Here is a 17,759-nt window from a genome sequence, read left to right as displayed (position 1 = left end):
AAATACACTTTACTTTATCTTTTTTTATTATATATATTAAAGAATAAATAGTATTACAAAATCTGTAAGTGGGAATTATACAAAATAATAATGATAAACTATTTACAATATAAAATATTTAATCATATTATGATAAACTGACAAGATTTTGTAATGACATGGTTTTTGAAAAATTATTTACAATTTTAGTTAAATTTATAATAGTTTACATATTTGTAAAAACTTAAATCATTTTTTCTTCTATAACAACTAATGACAAATGAAGTAATTAATTCTTAGATTGTTTATTTGTTGTTTTAATGGTTTGAAGTATATCATAAATCTATAAGGTTTAGGTTGTAAATGTGAATATTTGTAATTACTTTGTTGCAAATATAAAATTAATGATTACCTAATTTAAAAAGTCAACAATATTAATTTTTTTAAAAGTTAAAGGATCGTGTGAGTTAACATTGCCTATATCATGTCAAGAAATTGAGAACTAATAATATATAGACACACAATTGCACAATTACGAGGGAAAACAAAAAATTTCTTTCTTTTCCATTCCTTCAAACTCGAAAACACAATTGGTTTTTTTTTCCTTCCATTTCTTTTCCTTTCTCTTTTTGGCTTCCATTTTCTTAGTTTTAAAATTCGAGAAGATGATGCTTATGTATGCTATGAAACAACACTTGTATTGAAATTAGCATGCAAACAACTTAATGACAAATCCAATGTATTCTAGGCACTCTCGTAAGGGGTTTTCGATATATGTGTATGTAATATGAATAACATCTATATATATATATATATATATATATATATATATATATATATATATATATATATATATATATATTATGTTACAGGTTTGAAGGACGTCACTTCATATTCACAATATTCGGTTCCACCAGAATGTAACAGTTCCTTAGATTGCTTTAATCATTGTGGAATGTTTGGGACTCCTATTTGAAATAATCATCAATGTGTTTGTCTAAGTAATGGTGAACAAAAGACCCCACTCCAGCATATGCAAATCAATAAAAATGTATATGAATAATGTCAAAATGCAATATAAACTGAAAACAAAATGTAATGATTAATATGAACTTTTCAATTTATACAACTTAAATCTTTTTTATCTGGGACATATATGTGCATAAACAAACTAATGTTACATCTTATATGGCATATGACTATTCTATTTTGTGACCTATATACAATGTAGTGGTATAATTTTGGTGCTCCCCAACAAAGACACTATCAGATCGACCCAACAAACATAATTCTATATATTGTATAGTAGTACTAGTAATATATTTTATAGTCTAGAATTAGTGCTATATTGTATATTATTTATATTTATTTTATACATTCATTCATGTCGAATTTTGTTTCGCTTTCAAGTTTTTTTTTATGCTTGTTGACAAATGAGTTCAATAAGAGAAGACAGAACAATTATCAGAAGTATGTACTTCGAAAAAGTAAGTTTAGTTTAACTAACATAATTAGCATATTCTTGTAAATTTGGCCTTCAATATGGTTGGTACATTTCAGGGTTTTGTGAATACTCAAACACTCATGTCTCTCAAGTGTTTGTATTTTACTGGAGTATGTGTGAGTATGAGCATGAGATGATATAGGATTTGTGTGAAATGTGAAATCTTTTACACTACTACTACAGTAGTATAACTTATATATATATATATATATATATATATATATATATATATATATATATATATATATATATATATATACTGATGAAGATAAACAATAATAACTAGTAGTGTTGTACAACAAAGCGACTGTAATGTATAAAGCCATATAATTCTTGACACACTAGGATTGGGTGGGGCCCACGAAACAAAAACACTGGTTTGGTTGTTTCTCTATGACTTATACCCACATTTCTTGTGCTTCTTCTTTTTTGTTATTCCAGCAGACCAGAGACAGGTTGGGTGTTATGGGCCCACATTAATTTGGAGAAAATGAGGTAAATCTGAGTAGAGTAGCTAATCGGTCTGTGGAAACAGAAAGCTAAATCCAGAATTCTCACGGATTAGATTTGGAGGCTCCACATCCTGGATCTCTATCTGCTCCATTGACTTTGATATATCATCAACCGAAAACGGAATGCTGCCATATATATAATATTAATAACCGGGACCCATAAGTAATAAGTAATTACTAAAAAAACCTTCTTAAATGCCATTTCTATTCCCAAAAGGTAGGTAGGAGTAGGAGATCTAACCTGGAATCATCATCCAACAGGAAAGAATTACTAATTGCATTGTTTTCTTCAGTCATCATCACCCTCATGCTCGATATAACCTAATCAACAACACACAGATACATATGTTTCTTCAATTTCTTAATGGGGGAAAAAAAAGACATGAAATGAAATGAGGTATTTACTTTAGAAACTTACTTCTGTGGACACACTATGTGTGCCGTATTTATCATCCCAATACATTGTACTAATCCGGTACAACTGTTGTACACTAAGAACCTGTACACCACAGATTCATGTAAAAAAAAAAAAAAAAGGAAATTAAGAAAATGTCATTCTTAGGATAACTCACAGGACAGAGACCACGACTTATTTCCTCCAGGGTTTTCTTTGGCTTTTGATGAATAACCTAGATTCAATTATATTTCATTTGTGAAAGCAAAACAAATTAAATCCTGAAAACCCAGAAATAAAATGTTATTCTTTTGAGAGAAAATTATAATATAATATAGTACCAAAAACCCGATAGCCTGCCGTATATGTTTCAACTCCTCCCATGCTGAACCTGCATACTGCACTTGTTTTTGTTTAACAAAAAGTAATTTTTTTTTTTAAAAAAAAAATAACACAAGACTCAAAAATAGATACCTCATCAGTCGCATAATAACACCAGTTTTTTAATTCAGCAAGTCCTGCTTTCACGTATTCACCGTTGCTGAATGAACAGCATTCACGTCTCAAAAGAAGACTGCAGAGTGGAAAAATAAAAATAAAAGAGAATAATCATAATCTTGAATAAAATTACAATATTGTGATTGTGATTCAAGTATACCGACCTGTTAAACAGTTGAACATTGATGAATGAAAATATTTGTGTGAAAATTTTGCGTACCAAAAATGGTGGTACCTGTAGGAATGGAATCAAATGAACTTACTATTACATATCAATTTTTCATGTTCTAATTTTAACTTTGGCAATAGTTAAAAATGTTTTGATTTTATAGTCGATGGATGATATATAGCAAAACAAGAAAAGAATAAATAAGAAAATTTGACTAACATGATTTGTTTTTAAGGTGTTCAAGAATTCCCCGAGGCTCTTGACAATCCCTTGCCAATGAGCAATCAAAGCTTGTTGAGCTGCGGTATTAACAGACCGTGATGCTCCACCCTTCACTAAGCTTGCTCTCGAAGTTCTTGGTGCCTTTAATTTAATAAATAAATAAATAATTAAAAATATCTGGTTAATAATAATAATAATAGTGGTGTGATTGATAAGGGATTACTTGAATACACAAGCCCAAGAGTGGAGATATTTCTTTCTTTAGATTATCTCGGATCATTCCATATATCTTTTCAACATAGGCTGTAAGTTGCTGTTTAAATAACAAAGCAGGATACTTGGCTTCCACTTGGCTTACGGCTTCTAGTGCACTTAACCCTCCATTCATAAACGAAAGGTTCACTCCTTGAGGAGCTCCACGGAAACTCTAACAATACATTTTAACATTTTATAAAATAATTAAAATCAAGAAAATATTAAAATCCAATAATACACTTACAGTCCTCCCAAAAAGCGTGGCAGATGTTCGACGACGTTGTGGGCCCAGTCCAGTTGCTGAACCACTTGCTTTAAGAGTGCGTTGAAGTAGAAGCAAAAGAGTCGAGGCATTCGATAACCAATACGCCAATATATCATTATTATCCTGTGCTTTCTTTTTTTTTAACACACAAAAAATATTAACATAACTTAGAAACCAAAAAAAAAAAAAAATCCTAGCTGGAACCAACCTCGATTGCATGACCGATGGTCTGGATGATGCGATCAAAAACACATGTTCTTTCAACTTCAAAAGATCTCCATTGAAGAAGACATTTGTATATAATACAAGCTGCAATTGGTCTGTTCCCTGCAAATCCTATGTGTTTTCCAATGCATTTGATGAGTAGCTCTTGATTTTCCAACTGTTTTTCGTTCAGTGATTTTTGTGGTTTATCATCCAGTTCTGATAGATCCCTTGTGTTCATCGACACACTATGCAGATCCTAATAAATAAATAATATATTCTTAAAATCAAAGAAATAAAACGTTACATATTTGAGAACAAGAGTTGTGTTCAAGAGAAACAATACAAGAGGCGGCTTTGTATCTGCAAATAAATGTCCGCTGTCTGATCTCTGCAAAAATTGTAAATTGGAGTTGTTGTTATTATTATTATAATAATTATTATTATTACTATTACTGTTATTATATTAAATAATACCTGAAGGATAGATTTATTACGTAAGAGGAACTTATTAGGTGCCATTGCCACAGCTTGTTGGCGGAAAACTTTACTCTCTGATTCCAAATTCTGGAGCTTATCTTCCAGCCTAGGTAGAGTACAATGGAGAAGTTAGAATATAATGCGGAAATTTACCGAATTGCCCCTGAGACACAAAGCCTAACCTGGTCATGGAATCCTGTAGCTGTTGTACTTTATTATCTGAATCTTCCAGCTTCTTGCGTCTTTCTTCACTACACTCTTGAGATTCACCTAACTTCTTCTCTAAATCAGCAGAGTGTTTCTTTTCCGACTCCAACAACGCCTGCAAGGGCAAAAAGGTCAATATTCATTTCATGATTGTAAAAACGAAGATCAAGTTCATTACCTTTAACTCATTGATCTCTGTGGTCATGGATTCAATCTTTTTAGTATCTTGAACAAGTACTTCTTTTTCTTGAATGACAGGTGGCGCCTCTTCTACAGCTTTCCTGGCTGCCTCCTCTTTCTCCTTGACTAAATTTGCATTTGCTTCATCAAGTTTTTTTTGTAAAGCTTCCACAGCATTTTGAAATTTTTGAGCCTCACTTACTTTTGCTTCTTCCAAGTCAGTCTGAAAACATCAACTCTAGTTTAGACCTTTAAACATGTTAATCATAATGGTTGGTTGTAATCTTTTTTATAATAACATATAACGAAAATTTCAGGAAATAGCAATGTACTTAAGATATAATATACATTACCCTTAAACGTTTTTCCAACTGTATGCGCCACGTCAGCTCCTCCAATTGTTTTTCAAGCTTATCTTTTGCTTCTTTAAGTGCACCTGTTTCCCTTGCAGCCTGGAACAATATTAAATTAAAAAACATAAGTCACGAAACAAGTCAACAACAATTTAAAATTTAAAATTTAAAATATAAAATCAAAATGAAAATTGTAACTGACCATTTTAAGCTTTCGTAACTCTCTCCTTGCAATTCTTCCCCTCCATCTACACTGTGTAACTATAGCTCCCCTTTTTAGCTTTTTATAGTATTTAGAATCTCTATAACAACGCCATCGAGTCTGCAAAAAAATATATATATAATTTAGAAACTCGTAATATATATATATATATATATATATATATATATATATATATATATATAAGGATACAAAATGATAGATAAAGTTATAAAACGAACCTGAATTTTAATTGCAGCTTTAGTTCGTTTCTTAAATATGAACTCCTTACGAGCCTTTTGTCCACGTATGACAGTTTGCACTTCAAGCACAGCCACACGGAACTTACTGTAGGCCACACGCGCACGATACTTTCTCAAGTGCTTTTGGATTGTTATTGCAGCTCTTATCCTTCTTAACTCATCAAAACGTTTGCAAGCCAATCTACCTAAAAGTCATTGGAGTTATTTCAATAGTTTTCTTAGTAATAGGAGATTGAGATCAAAATTTATGATTCTAGAGGCTCACTTCTACAAAAAGATTGTATGACCACTGAAGATTTCCGAATTTCTATAAATTGTTTATGAGCAATATGTGTTCGTATTCTTCTTTGAATAATTTGTGCTGCACTACTCAGGACTTCTGTTCTTCTTGCATCTAGTTCAGCCATCTGTCCAGCTCTTAGAAACACCTTTGTTTTTCCAATCTGTATTATAACTTATAATTATATATATACATGGATTGGATATATGTATATATGTATGTTTACATACCTGAAAGCCTTTGATTCCCTTCTTTTCTAGAATCTTCCCACATGCAGTTTTTTCATCGAAGCTGGATGAGGGAATCAAGGAAATGTTTTTAAAGATGTGGAATTAAACAAATGGAAGATAAATGATAGTAATAAATCTAGGGTTACATTTGAGGGTGAAGAAAAGTTCTACCATCCTGTTAAGGCTTCAGGGCAAAGAAGTCCAAATCTGTTTACAAATTCAAAGAAAGCACGGCGTGTAGGGTAACCAGCACAGCTGATTCTGATTGCCTCTAAAACACCCTGAACAGTTTAGAATAGAATAAGAAAGATAGTTACATACAAGTGTAGAAAGGGAGGGCAAAATGGGAAATTCAAATAATTTATAGTCTACTCACTCCACACCGCAATTGTTGCAAGATGTTGGAGTTCTCAAATATTGCAGGTTTCAGTTGATTATTTGGTTTTACACATCTAATATAATGAGGTTCTGTAGCATTTAATGTCTCCATTAGTTGTTGCAATTGATACTGCATCAATTAAGAAAATGAATATTAACATCAGTCTCTTTAAGTATATTGTATATAATGGTAAAAAAGGGTACCTATTTCCTGCAATTTACCCTGATAAAAAAAATACCTTAAAACGAGAACCAATTGAAGAGAATTTAGAAGATTTAGGTGACTCTTCACAAACTGGAGGGAAAAGACCAGCTACAAAGGCACATCTAGAAGAACCCAATAAGTCTTGATGTTCAGGGACAACATAGTCTTTATTTTTGTCAAGAAATTGATTAGATTGGTATTGGACCTGAAATTTATAAAATAACAGAGGTACAATTAACAAAAAAACATAGAATTTAACATTATTTAGAAGCAAAATTTTGACTAAAACATGTATATACCTCTCCAGCATAATGTGCAATTGTGAAATCTGTACGTGATAACTTGGGTTTCACAAATCGTTTGTGATTTTTGAACGTATGATAAAGCTTATTTGAAAATGTTTCATGTGTTGACTTTGGGAACATACTAAAATAGAAACAAAAATATGTAATCATTTATATGAAATTTTAGTTAGAATATGTGAGGGGAAAAATTATTTTACCAAGCTTCATCCAGGAGAGCAATGATTCCACCAGGTTTCTGTGATATAAAATTATAAATTCAGAAAATTATATAAAACATATATCAGTTTGTATTGTATATATTAATACCTTTTCAATGAGATCTAAAACATCTTGGTTATCTACAAACTCAATGTAGCTCCAATTAATAGCTTCTTTTGTATATTCCTCTTGCTCCATTTTGAACACATGCTGAAATTCAAAAGGAGACTCTTCAGACAATTTCTTGATAACATATCAAAATAATGATAATCAGATTTAGTAATTATATACCTGGTTAAAATGTTGCTGTAGTTTCTCATTTGTGAAGTTGATGCAAAATTGCTCAAAGCTGCATGTGTATGATCGACGACATTAAAGATAAGAACTGTCAATTAACATCAGGAGTAAATTACAATAATAGTCCCTGTGGTATATTAAAAGTTATGGTTTTCGTCCGGATGTTTCATTTGTTGCACAGGTGGTCCCAAAAGATTAGTTTTGTCGCAAGGTTCGTCTGTGTTAAATCCAATGCAAAATGACTATTTTGCCCCCATCAAAATCTCTTTTATCTTCTTCAATTAAACTCCTAGAAAATCCTCAATGTTCCTTTTAATCTTAAACTCTAAACCCGAACCCAAATCCAAAAATAAACTATAACTAAGAAAATCAAGATCCAAATCAAAAGAAAACCCATAAATTTACCATTTTTATTCTTTTGATGACTGGGTTTGAACTTTTTATGCAATAAAATAGTTTAAAAAACTGTAAATTTGTGGGGGGTTTTTTATTTGGATCTTGATTTTCCTTTAGTTATAGTTTATCTAGGTTTCGGTTGGTTTTTAGAGTTTAAGATCAAGGAGATTGAGGATTTTTTAGGGTTTTAAAAGAAGAAAATGAAGAGAGTGAAGGAGATGAATAATGAGGGAGATGTAGTATTTTTTTTCTTTGGACTATACAAAGATTTTTTTATAACCATTAGTAATAGGGACAGGCCTTGCAACAAAACTAATATTTAAGGACCACATGTGCAATAAATGAAACATTTTAACGAAAAGCATAACTTTTGACATACCATAGGGTCTAGAGTTGTAATTTACTCTAACATCTGGCTTTTCAAAGTCCATATGAAATAATTTTGGAATGCATGGAGTATGAAAGTATTCAAAATATAAAGCTTGGGTGCCACCTGTTGTTCTTGAAGCTTTCAAAACCATAAATATCAAGAACCCCAATTAAACATTTTGATGTACGATCTTGCCCAATTGAAACATTAATTTTTTCCACCAACCTGCAAATTAACAAGTTCATAAAAGAGGTTTTTATTTTTAATAAATTATCATTAAAACAGCTTCATACTTCATACCAATCAAATAATCTTGAATATATTGTTTTAGCCAATCCATCTCTGCTGACTAATGCACTAGTTGGATCAAGACTTCTTTTGATAATTTCTTCAGGAGTAATCATCACTCTTTTACACAATGCATCTTCTAAACCCACATAATCACACCTGAAATAATGCTCATAAATTCACCACAACTCATTACAAATTACAAAAGGGCGAATTGCAAGAAAGAGCAATGTAGGATTCTACAATAAACAAATCAATGAAAGTACATGGCAATTTCTTGCATTCAACCCTTTATTAAATTCATAAAGTTTGAAGGATTTGGAAACAGATATACATAAGAAGCTCTGCTGTCATCTTTAGATGAAATTTAGCTCTTTCATCTTTTAAAACTGAAGAATCGACCTCTTTCCCTTTTGTGAATTCAATATTCCCAAGATGAAGAATAGCAGCAGTAACTCTAAAAATTGCTTCCTGTGAGAATAAGAAAAAGGTACTAATAACTCTTCCATATATCATTGAATAAATGGAAAAATGCAGGAAACACCAACATACTTTACTCTTTTTACCAATATTGGAAATATACTATACATTTTAATCATTATAGCAATGTAGTTACATTTATGTACATATAACAGGAACATGCTTACATTCTTTACTAAAAATAGCAATATGTAAAAAAGCAACTACATTATGTTGCTATTTTCTGCAATTTGGCCATGAATAAATAAATAAAAAATTATGAGGGGCTATAGTTTCATACCTGCTCTTCTTTACTTATTCCAACAATATCCATAGCTCTCCTTGTTGCAAGATACTCATGGGCATCATTAACATCAACAAGCTCATAGCATTTTGATTGGTTGAGATAGTGAAAAGATTTTGGGCTTCCTAACTGATACCTCTCAATTTCCTAATAACACAAAAATATAGCCTCAAGTTTATATAAAAAGATAAGTTGCTAACAAATTAATGATAATGTATATTTATATTATACCTCTTGTGGTGCTGCACATAGAAGGTAAAAACAATGATAGTTGCGTTCAGGATCATTTATTTGGCAAACACGAGATCTTTCTAGAAGATAAGTCCTGATGGCTGCTCCTGATATTCTCCCATGCTTGTCAAATTGGATCTCAACAAATTTTCCAAAACGGCTGGAATATTATTATATACAAGAAAATATTGTTAGATTGGAATCTATGAAAACACAAACACAATTCTAATTGATCACTTTATGGTAGCTACCAATCATATACTATTGGCTTGAGTAACTTTAAAAAAATGGTCCATGTGCTTTCTCACTTTTACCATGCGCAGTCTAAAATTGAAATATTTTTCCATTTTGGTCCTTATTTCATGGTTTAATATCCATTTTGGTCCCTATGTCTTTCTGATTTTGATCCTTATTTCAAGGTTTCATATCAATTATATTCCTTATTTCAAGTTTTTAAGGGAGCAAAATCGGTACAAAATCTTGAAATAAGGACCAAAACTGAAAAAGGTTTCAGTTTTGGACTAAACATGGTAAAAATCATAAAGCCTGTGGGCCATTTTTGGAATTTACTCTTTGTAGAGTAAGTTACATAATGGTCCCTGTACTTTCTGGTTTTTACCTTGATTAGTCCAAACTTGAAATCTTTTTAAATTTTGGTCTTGATTTCAATGTTATGTATTGATTTTGGTCCCTGTGAGTCTGTGACTTTCTTATTTTGAACCCTATTATAAGGTTCCAGGGACCAAAACCAATATGAAACCTTGAAATAAGGACCAAAAGTGAAAAAGTTTCGATTTTGGACTGAACATGGTAAAAATCATAAAACACATGGGCCATTTTTGTAAATTTACTCTAATTTATAATTATATTATCAAACACTAGAAACAAAAAATGAAGCCTAAAGAAAGATGACAAATGAAAGAGAAACATCAGTTTGTTTGTTTCATTACATAACATGAAGCAAATCACCTGGAATTGTTATTTCTAACAGTTTTAGCATTCCCAAATGCTTCAAGAACTGGATTTGACTGCACTCACAATGATGTGATGAGCTTAATCATGATTATATATATAATATATGTAAAGTGGCATAAACTAGAGAATAATAATTAAGTATAGAACTATACGTCATGTATCATACTTCGAGGACTTGTTGTTCAACTGTGCGACCTTCTGTAGCTTTCCTTCCTCCCAAATAAGCTAAATACCGCATCAGCATTTTTGTTGTCTCTGTTTTACCTGCTCCACTTTCCCCACTCACCAGAATGGAATTGCTCTTTCCCTCATTGATCATAGCCCTGATGATAGAATATACATATATATATATATATATATATATATATATATATATATATATTGATTAGAATTAGAATACGACTTTTTGTAATAAGGCTTCCAATAAGTTATCCAACAATGACCTGTAAGAGACATCAGCAACTGCAAAAACATGGGGACTCAGTTCTCCAAAAGGTGCTCCTTTGTATTCATCCATCATATGACTATCATACAAATGAGGTAACTTTTGGAACGGATTGATTGCAATTAGAATATTGCCAGTGTAAGTCTGTCACCATTTGAAACATGTAAGGAAACAAAGCAATTTTAGTTAGGTTTTAATTTTAATATGAATAAGGAAACTTACATAAATTTCATTGAGTTCATATCTGCTTCTTATGTTCTGCAAGACTCCTGGCTCATGTAAATAAGATAGTTTTGTCATGTCATCAACACCACCAGCAGGAGCTTCTGTATCCTTTGGATACACTTTTGATAATTTAGCAACAACCTGAAACAGAAATCATGAAAAAACATTCATGTTATAAACAATCAGTCATTAAGAGTAAGATGAAAGTATAGTTTTTAAAAATAAAATGTGAAGTACAAACCTTTTTTAGGTCAGGAGTCTCGATTTCTGCTTCTTGCCCAGTAATTTTTGTAACCTGCCCATCAATCCATGCTTTGTCTGGGTCTTCAACCCAGACATAAGATCCTACTATGATATTCACTGAAGTACTCTGTTGTTGTACATAAAGTCACAGACATACTGTAAGTCTATGCAATATTGTTAACAGATATTAATAGTATATCTAAGTAGCCATATGCACATAAGGATGAATTGATTGATTGATTGATGGAAATACAGATGAATGAATGTAGGTATGTGTAAAGGTTTGCCTGTTAAGCTCCATAACAGCATACGGAAACTATTTTGGTAATATTCATATGAAAATAGCTTAAAGGGATGCTATAACTATAACATGTAATTGCATCCCATCAACAACTACAACCATATTCTGCATAATCCACATTACTGACTTCAAATGAATTCTAGTAATGTAATGTAATTGTACAAAATGAAACTACAAATCATTAAGATCTTAATTGCATTGTGAAATAGGATATTTATATTTTCCTAAAAAAATCTTCACTATCACCATCAATAAACGTATGATTACAGAAAGTAACATGGAATCAGAATGCAAAATCGTTGTAGTTGATAGAAATAAATTTGAAGAAGAAAAAAAAATAAAATTCACCTACCATTTTTAAACTTCAACGAATCCCTAGGATTGATTTGTATAAGATTTTCTTTTCCACGCAGAAAAATCAGAGCTCGCTTCCTTTTGAGCCAGCTTTATATAACTTCCAGCATTATTCCATTCCAGTGACAATGATCGATCTGCATTGCAAAAACTTGAATACTTCCCGGTTGATTCACAATAATTTTTTTCAGATTCATCTTCTATTTCTTCTTCTTCTTCTTCTTCTTACATCTTCGTAATTTTTCCTCAATCTTTTTCCCCTTTTCCCCCGAATTTTCTCTCTCTGTCTTACCACATTGGTCTCTTCGGTGTCTCCTTGTTTGTGGAAGTGACATCGTTCAATCGCTACCCTGTGAAGTCGCATCTTCTGTCTCTCAAGCACAAAATTTTCGCAGATTCGTAGCCACGAAACACGTTTTTCTCTCCAGTTGGAGCGTAGCTCATGGTGTCGCAACTTCATCTAAGGTTTGTAGTTTTTTCATCACAACAATGCAACTTTGAAATAAGAGTAATTACAAATTTAGTCCTTCTGCTTTACTCAAAATCACAAGTTTAGTCCACTATTTAAAATCATCCCAAAGTTGTCCTTAATTTTGCATCCTCTTGTGGGTCTGGTCCTTATGATTTACTAAAAATCTCAAATCTAGTACAATTTAAAACTTGCATTTCATTTTCGGAGGGACTGTAAACTTAAGCATGACTCCGAGAAGATGTTAAATTTTAGATCAATCTTACCATTTTGACTAAAGTATATGGACTAAATTTGAAATTTACTCTCCAACTAACAAAGGATACATTACAATTTTTGTCTATCTGACAAGTCTCTTTTATAGATTTTTAGGAGAAGCCAGTAAAAAACCATTTTGATTGAAGAATTTTCTCTAATAGTTGGACATGGATTAAGAAGATTGTGTTTTATGTTATGACAATCAAACTGTGTTTCACCTTGAAAATGATCTAGTGTTTCATTTAAGAATGAAAACACATCAAAATGATATGTCACTTCATAAGAGAGTTGATCGGTGAATGTATACTCAATTTGAAGAAGATCTTTGGTATTAAGAACCCTCCAAACATGTTCACCAAGGCAGTGACGTTAGAGAAGTTGAAGTGTTTCATGGCCTCAACTGATCTTCATCATAATTAGAGTCGGGGATATAAGATAGAGAGGATTTGGCAGACGAAGTTGCTTTGTAATTTAGCACAAAAGTCGGTGCTTATTGACATGTAAAGTCAAACTGAAAAGTCCCAAAGAGTTACCGTTTGAGCTCCGTGAAGCAGAATGTATCAAAAAGTCTTTTATGCGGATGTCAAAAGTTTTCGAAGACAATATGTTTCGAGAGATAGAAGAATATGGAAGGTAGAAGTGTCTCAAACTCAGTTTGCGAACTAATTACTCGGCAAAAATAAGTTTCTTCGAAATGTTTATTATTATATTTCAAAGCTCGTTGGATTTTCGGAACTCTTATTTTTAGAGAACGTGATTTTGCGAAAAATCTTATGTCAGAAAGGCCTATTGGGTTGGCTTTGAATCATATGTCATCTAGGTCAATTCCCCTAAAAATATCTCATTTATTGTAACCTTGAGTATTATTTAGAAAATGATAGTGATTGCTAGTAATATGTCATCATTGTACTAATATTCAAATTAATAAACGAACCTCTCTATCTTGTATGTGGACGTAGCTTGATTATTAAGTGAACCGTGTAAATCTTTGTATATTGTTTTGTGTTGTTCTTTGCATTCTTTTTTCGTGTTTACCTAGTCAGGAGACTATTAATCCTAACAATTTTATGGTATTTTAATGGAGTTTGAGCTCAATCATGTTAAATAAAACATCATGTGATTCATTGAAACTATGATTAAATCAAGTTATTAAAGCCTTATTATGTTTAGAAGTTAAAAGTTCTATCATCATAATTGCATATTAGAAGTGAAATCAAATTCTATAACTCAAAAATGAGGTTTTGAAGCTTGAACTTGGATTTTGGTGATAATTAATCATTTTGATTCATGATTTTAATAGGGTAATGGTGTAAACTAGGTTGTAACTAAATGTTTGAACAAAGCTTTAAACTCTAAAAAGCATCCCAAATCATTAGAACTGGAATTAGAAATGTTAAAGACATATTAGATGTACTAAATGATCATTTTTTAGGTTTTTTGAAAGAAAATGGAGTTTGGGTTTTGAAATCATGATCAGGTGCATTCACTTTAGTATACGAGTCAACTTGTGTTGTCCAAATACTTTGAGAGTTGGGATCACTATCCTTTTACAAGCAGTAAGCTTTTCAGTTGTGATTGACATTATAGATAGTCATGATCAAGGGGATGGATATTGCAAATTGATTGTGTAGTTTCTTGTAATATGGTCACATGTTACCAAAAATCTTTAAGTGAAGCCTCTAATGAGATATGAGTGTCATGCTACTACCTTGTTTATGCTTCAAGTTACCATCTTTCCTTGAGTGTGGAAAGAGAACTTTTTATGAGAGTAGAGGACTTATGTGTTAGGATTTAGAAGCATATGCATTTCATCCCTTTTCATATTGTTGCTTTCATATTGATGAGTTCTGATGATATTTTGGCAATGTTTATATTTTAAATACTATATTTTGCGAATACAATTGTTACTAAAATATTTAGTGTTTTTAAAATTGATTTTGGGTTTCACATAAGTTTGGAATCTACAAGTTTATTACACTCAACAATGTCACCCACCCAAGGGCTTTGCCCTTGGACCTTGCTATGAGGGGCGCTGCCCCCCGAACCCCATTCGTTCAGGGGCTTCGTCCCTAAATGACAGTCTACTTTGAATCTTGAACAAATTTAATGTAACGCCCGCATTTCTCGCTACGCATTTATAAGATGGTGTAATAGTTAGGGTCAACAATTGTAACCTATTTGTTCTATTCTATGTGTAATTCTTTGTAGTATATGTGCTTATAGTGATATAATAAAATCATAATAAAACGGGCGTTGTAAAAAGTAAATTTTTGTTAGGTTACTTTTTAGCCTTAGTGATCTAAACAAAAGTCGTAGTAGTCGTTAAACCGAGGGTGTACATATAGAGAACATCTAAATCTGACTTCATTAGAGGAAGATATGATTTTTCTAAGATTTAGCATAACATTATACAACTCATAAATCAAATTTTAGACGGTCGATTTTTAGCTGAAATGATCTAAACATGAGTTGAAGATCTCGTTAATAGGAGCTCAACGATATAAAGACAGTCGGAAATGGACGCAGGATGAGATAGTTATGCATTTTATACGGGCTTTAACAGTCCAAGCATGTGTAAATAAATGAAGTTAAAATTAGCCGACGGAGTCTAAATGAAAGTTGTAGATCTCGTCGAGAGATTTCCGTGGATATAAAGAACGTCAAAAACGGAGCTCGTATGAAGAAGATATGCAATTTTGAAATTCTGAAAATTGGCGTGTGTGCCACGTGTTAGCACACCTGAGGAGCCACATCGACCATGTGCTTGGCGTGCATGGCCCTTACGCGGCACGCATCCTGAGATTTCAGCCTATAAATAGCTTCTCAATGCTCATACATTCCCACACAAATCTAATTCTCTCTCTCTCTATTTCTACTTTTGTCCGAATTTTTCCTTAGTATTTAGGGTATTTTGGCAAGTTCTGAGGTCCCTAGGATCCAGACATCTAGTAGCTATTAGCCCGGAGTTCTGCCTGTGCAATTTCCAGACTTTTGTCTAAGGAATCCCTATAAGTTAAATTACACTCTATTTTATTTTAGTGTAATTTATATTTAAATTCATAGTCCTAATGAATAAATAAGAACTATCAGTAATTTCAAGATATAATACTGATTGATCTACTTATAGGAGAGGTGTTTAGAATAGTCATGTTGGCTTGGTTGTTGGATTTCAGAAAGGTTATACGTTAAAATGGTCCTGCCTCCCAACTGTCCTATCTGGCTGATCCTTATTTGATAGAATTATCGCTATTCATTGGAATGATTGAAAAGTCTATACTATTTTCAGTCACGTAGAATATTAGACTAAGACTTAATGATAATAATACTAGGTTACATCAAAAGAAAAGTCAATTGCTAGAAGCGAAGCGTTGTCCAAGTTTCGAGTCATCACTTTAACAAGTGAGTGTATAGTTACTTTCATCTTACACATAGATATGAAGTATTTAAGATGATTACATGCTATATGTGCATATTATTTGTGTTTCTGATATATATGGTAGATGAACGATTTATACATGTTTTACTTGATTCAAACTGTATATGTATTTTTATACTTGTAAATATATCGGGTAGATAAAAGATGATACAGATGATGAGAGATGAAAGATGAAATAAATGATGATAGGTCTTGACTTTAAAGATGATATAGTCGTCTAACAGAGTATAGATGACGACCACAGATTATTCTAGACAGTCCATTAGAACGCTAGCATGCTCGCAACCTGTACGTGTTTTTGTACTAAGTGTTCACAATGTGTACTCCATCCTCCCCCCCCCCCCTTGTTTTTGTTATTGACATATATTGTTAAGGAATCCCCTAAGCATTATTGTCTATCCCGAAAATGATTCCTTAGGATAGGTCCCTTAAATTAGATGCTTTAGGGACAGAAGATTGAATGATTTGATGAAAACATATAATTAAAAGAATTTAATTATTGTGGGTTGAAAACTCTATGTGCTCACCAGGCTCCCAAGTTTGACCCACTTAGTTTCTTGTATTACAGGTAGTAGCACGAAAGCACAGGTGTGATGATCAGATGAGAGATTTAGGGATTATAGACTAGTAGACTAATAGATGTCTGTAAGGCATGTATTATCTCCATTTATGTTTATATATTGTATTGATGATGACATCCTAACATTTTTAGTATAATTAAAATACATTTCTTCGGAAATGCTTTGAATATATTTTTATCATGTTTTTTTGGAACAAATTTTGCAATATTATTCTTCAAAATGGATAATCTGATTTTAGATAAGCATAAATAAATCGGTTTTTTCAGACCATGAAATTAGATATGTCACACTTAAACAAGTATACACTTCGCACCACCATTATTTTTTTAATGTTTATCAAGAATCAAGATTGGTTTTTGGTCAACAAATCAATCTAATTACATTTACATGATATTAGTGAAACAAATCACCAACACTCCAAATCTTAACAATAAATGAAATATTAAATTTAACTAGACAATAACAAAATAACACTTACTTCGTTACTTTTTTTTTGTTTCATCTAAATGTGATGTTAAATTTGAAATATAGTTAAAAAAATGTTTTGATTATTATTAAAGATCTAAAATACCTTTTAACAAATAATAAAATAGTGGTACAAAATGAAAGTGACCAATAAGAATATATGATGTAATAAGTGTACATGAATAAAAAATGTTTGTCAATCAAAATATCAAATGTATATTTCATATATTTTATAGAACAGCTACGAACATGCACAAATATAATAAAAGTCAATCAAATCTGAATTTCATATATACTTTATGTTCAATACAAAGTATCATTTAAAAAAATCTAAAATACCACATCGAATAAAGATCGGCCGAATAACTATATAAATATATCA

The 17,759-nt window shown here is 31.7% G+C and overlaps 1 protein-coding gene across 1 annotated transcript; it reads right to left on the bottom strand.

Annotated features, from left to right (window-relative positions):
• Positions 1–1,740: 1,740 nt before the first annotated feature.
• On the bottom strand, positions 1,741–12,608 carry LOC145137286 (myosin-11-like). The gene is made up of 38 exons (XM_079071427.1): positions 12,167–12,608; positions 11,512–11,640; positions 11,268–11,411; positions 11,044–11,189; positions 10,767–10,923; positions 10,595–10,653; positions 9,626–9,785; positions 9,392–9,541; positions 8,966–9,102; positions 8,644–8,790; positions 8,467–8,568; positions 7,572–7,629; positions 7,389–7,490; positions 7,280–7,317; positions 7,077–7,203; positions 6,812–6,982; positions 6,571–6,702; positions 6,366–6,475; positions 6,195–6,255; positions 5,950–6,127; positions 5,664–5,869; positions 5,425–5,544; positions 5,223–5,321; positions 4,868–5,092; positions 4,665–4,804; positions 4,480–4,588; positions 4,349–4,393; positions 4,007–4,261; positions 3,778–3,930; positions 3,502–3,705; positions 3,276–3,419; positions 3,052–3,122; positions 2,864–2,963; positions 2,731–2,787; positions 2,568–2,624; positions 2,414–2,494; positions 2,237–2,316; positions 1,741–2,121 (listed from the first exon to the last, which is right to left on the bottom strand). The coding sequence occupies exons 1-38, from the start codon at positions 12,167–12,169 to the stop codon at positions 1,998–2,000; spliced, it is 4,581 nt and encodes a 1,526-aa protein (XP_078927553.1). The 5' UTR covers positions 12,170–12,608; the 3' UTR covers positions 1,741–1,997.
• Positions 12,609–17,759: the final 5,151 nt, after the last annotated feature.

The sequence above is a fragment of the Lactuca virosa genome, chromosome 9, assembly GCF_052849685.1.
Source record: "Lactuca virosa cultivar CGN04683 chromosome 9, Lactuca_virosa_CGN04683_v6, whole genome shotgun sequence".
NCBI classification, from domain to species: Eukaryota; Viridiplantae; Streptophyta; class Magnoliopsida; order Asterales; family Asteraceae; genus Lactuca; species Lactuca virosa.
This window is presented reverse-complemented; position numbering and strand designations above follow the sequence as displayed.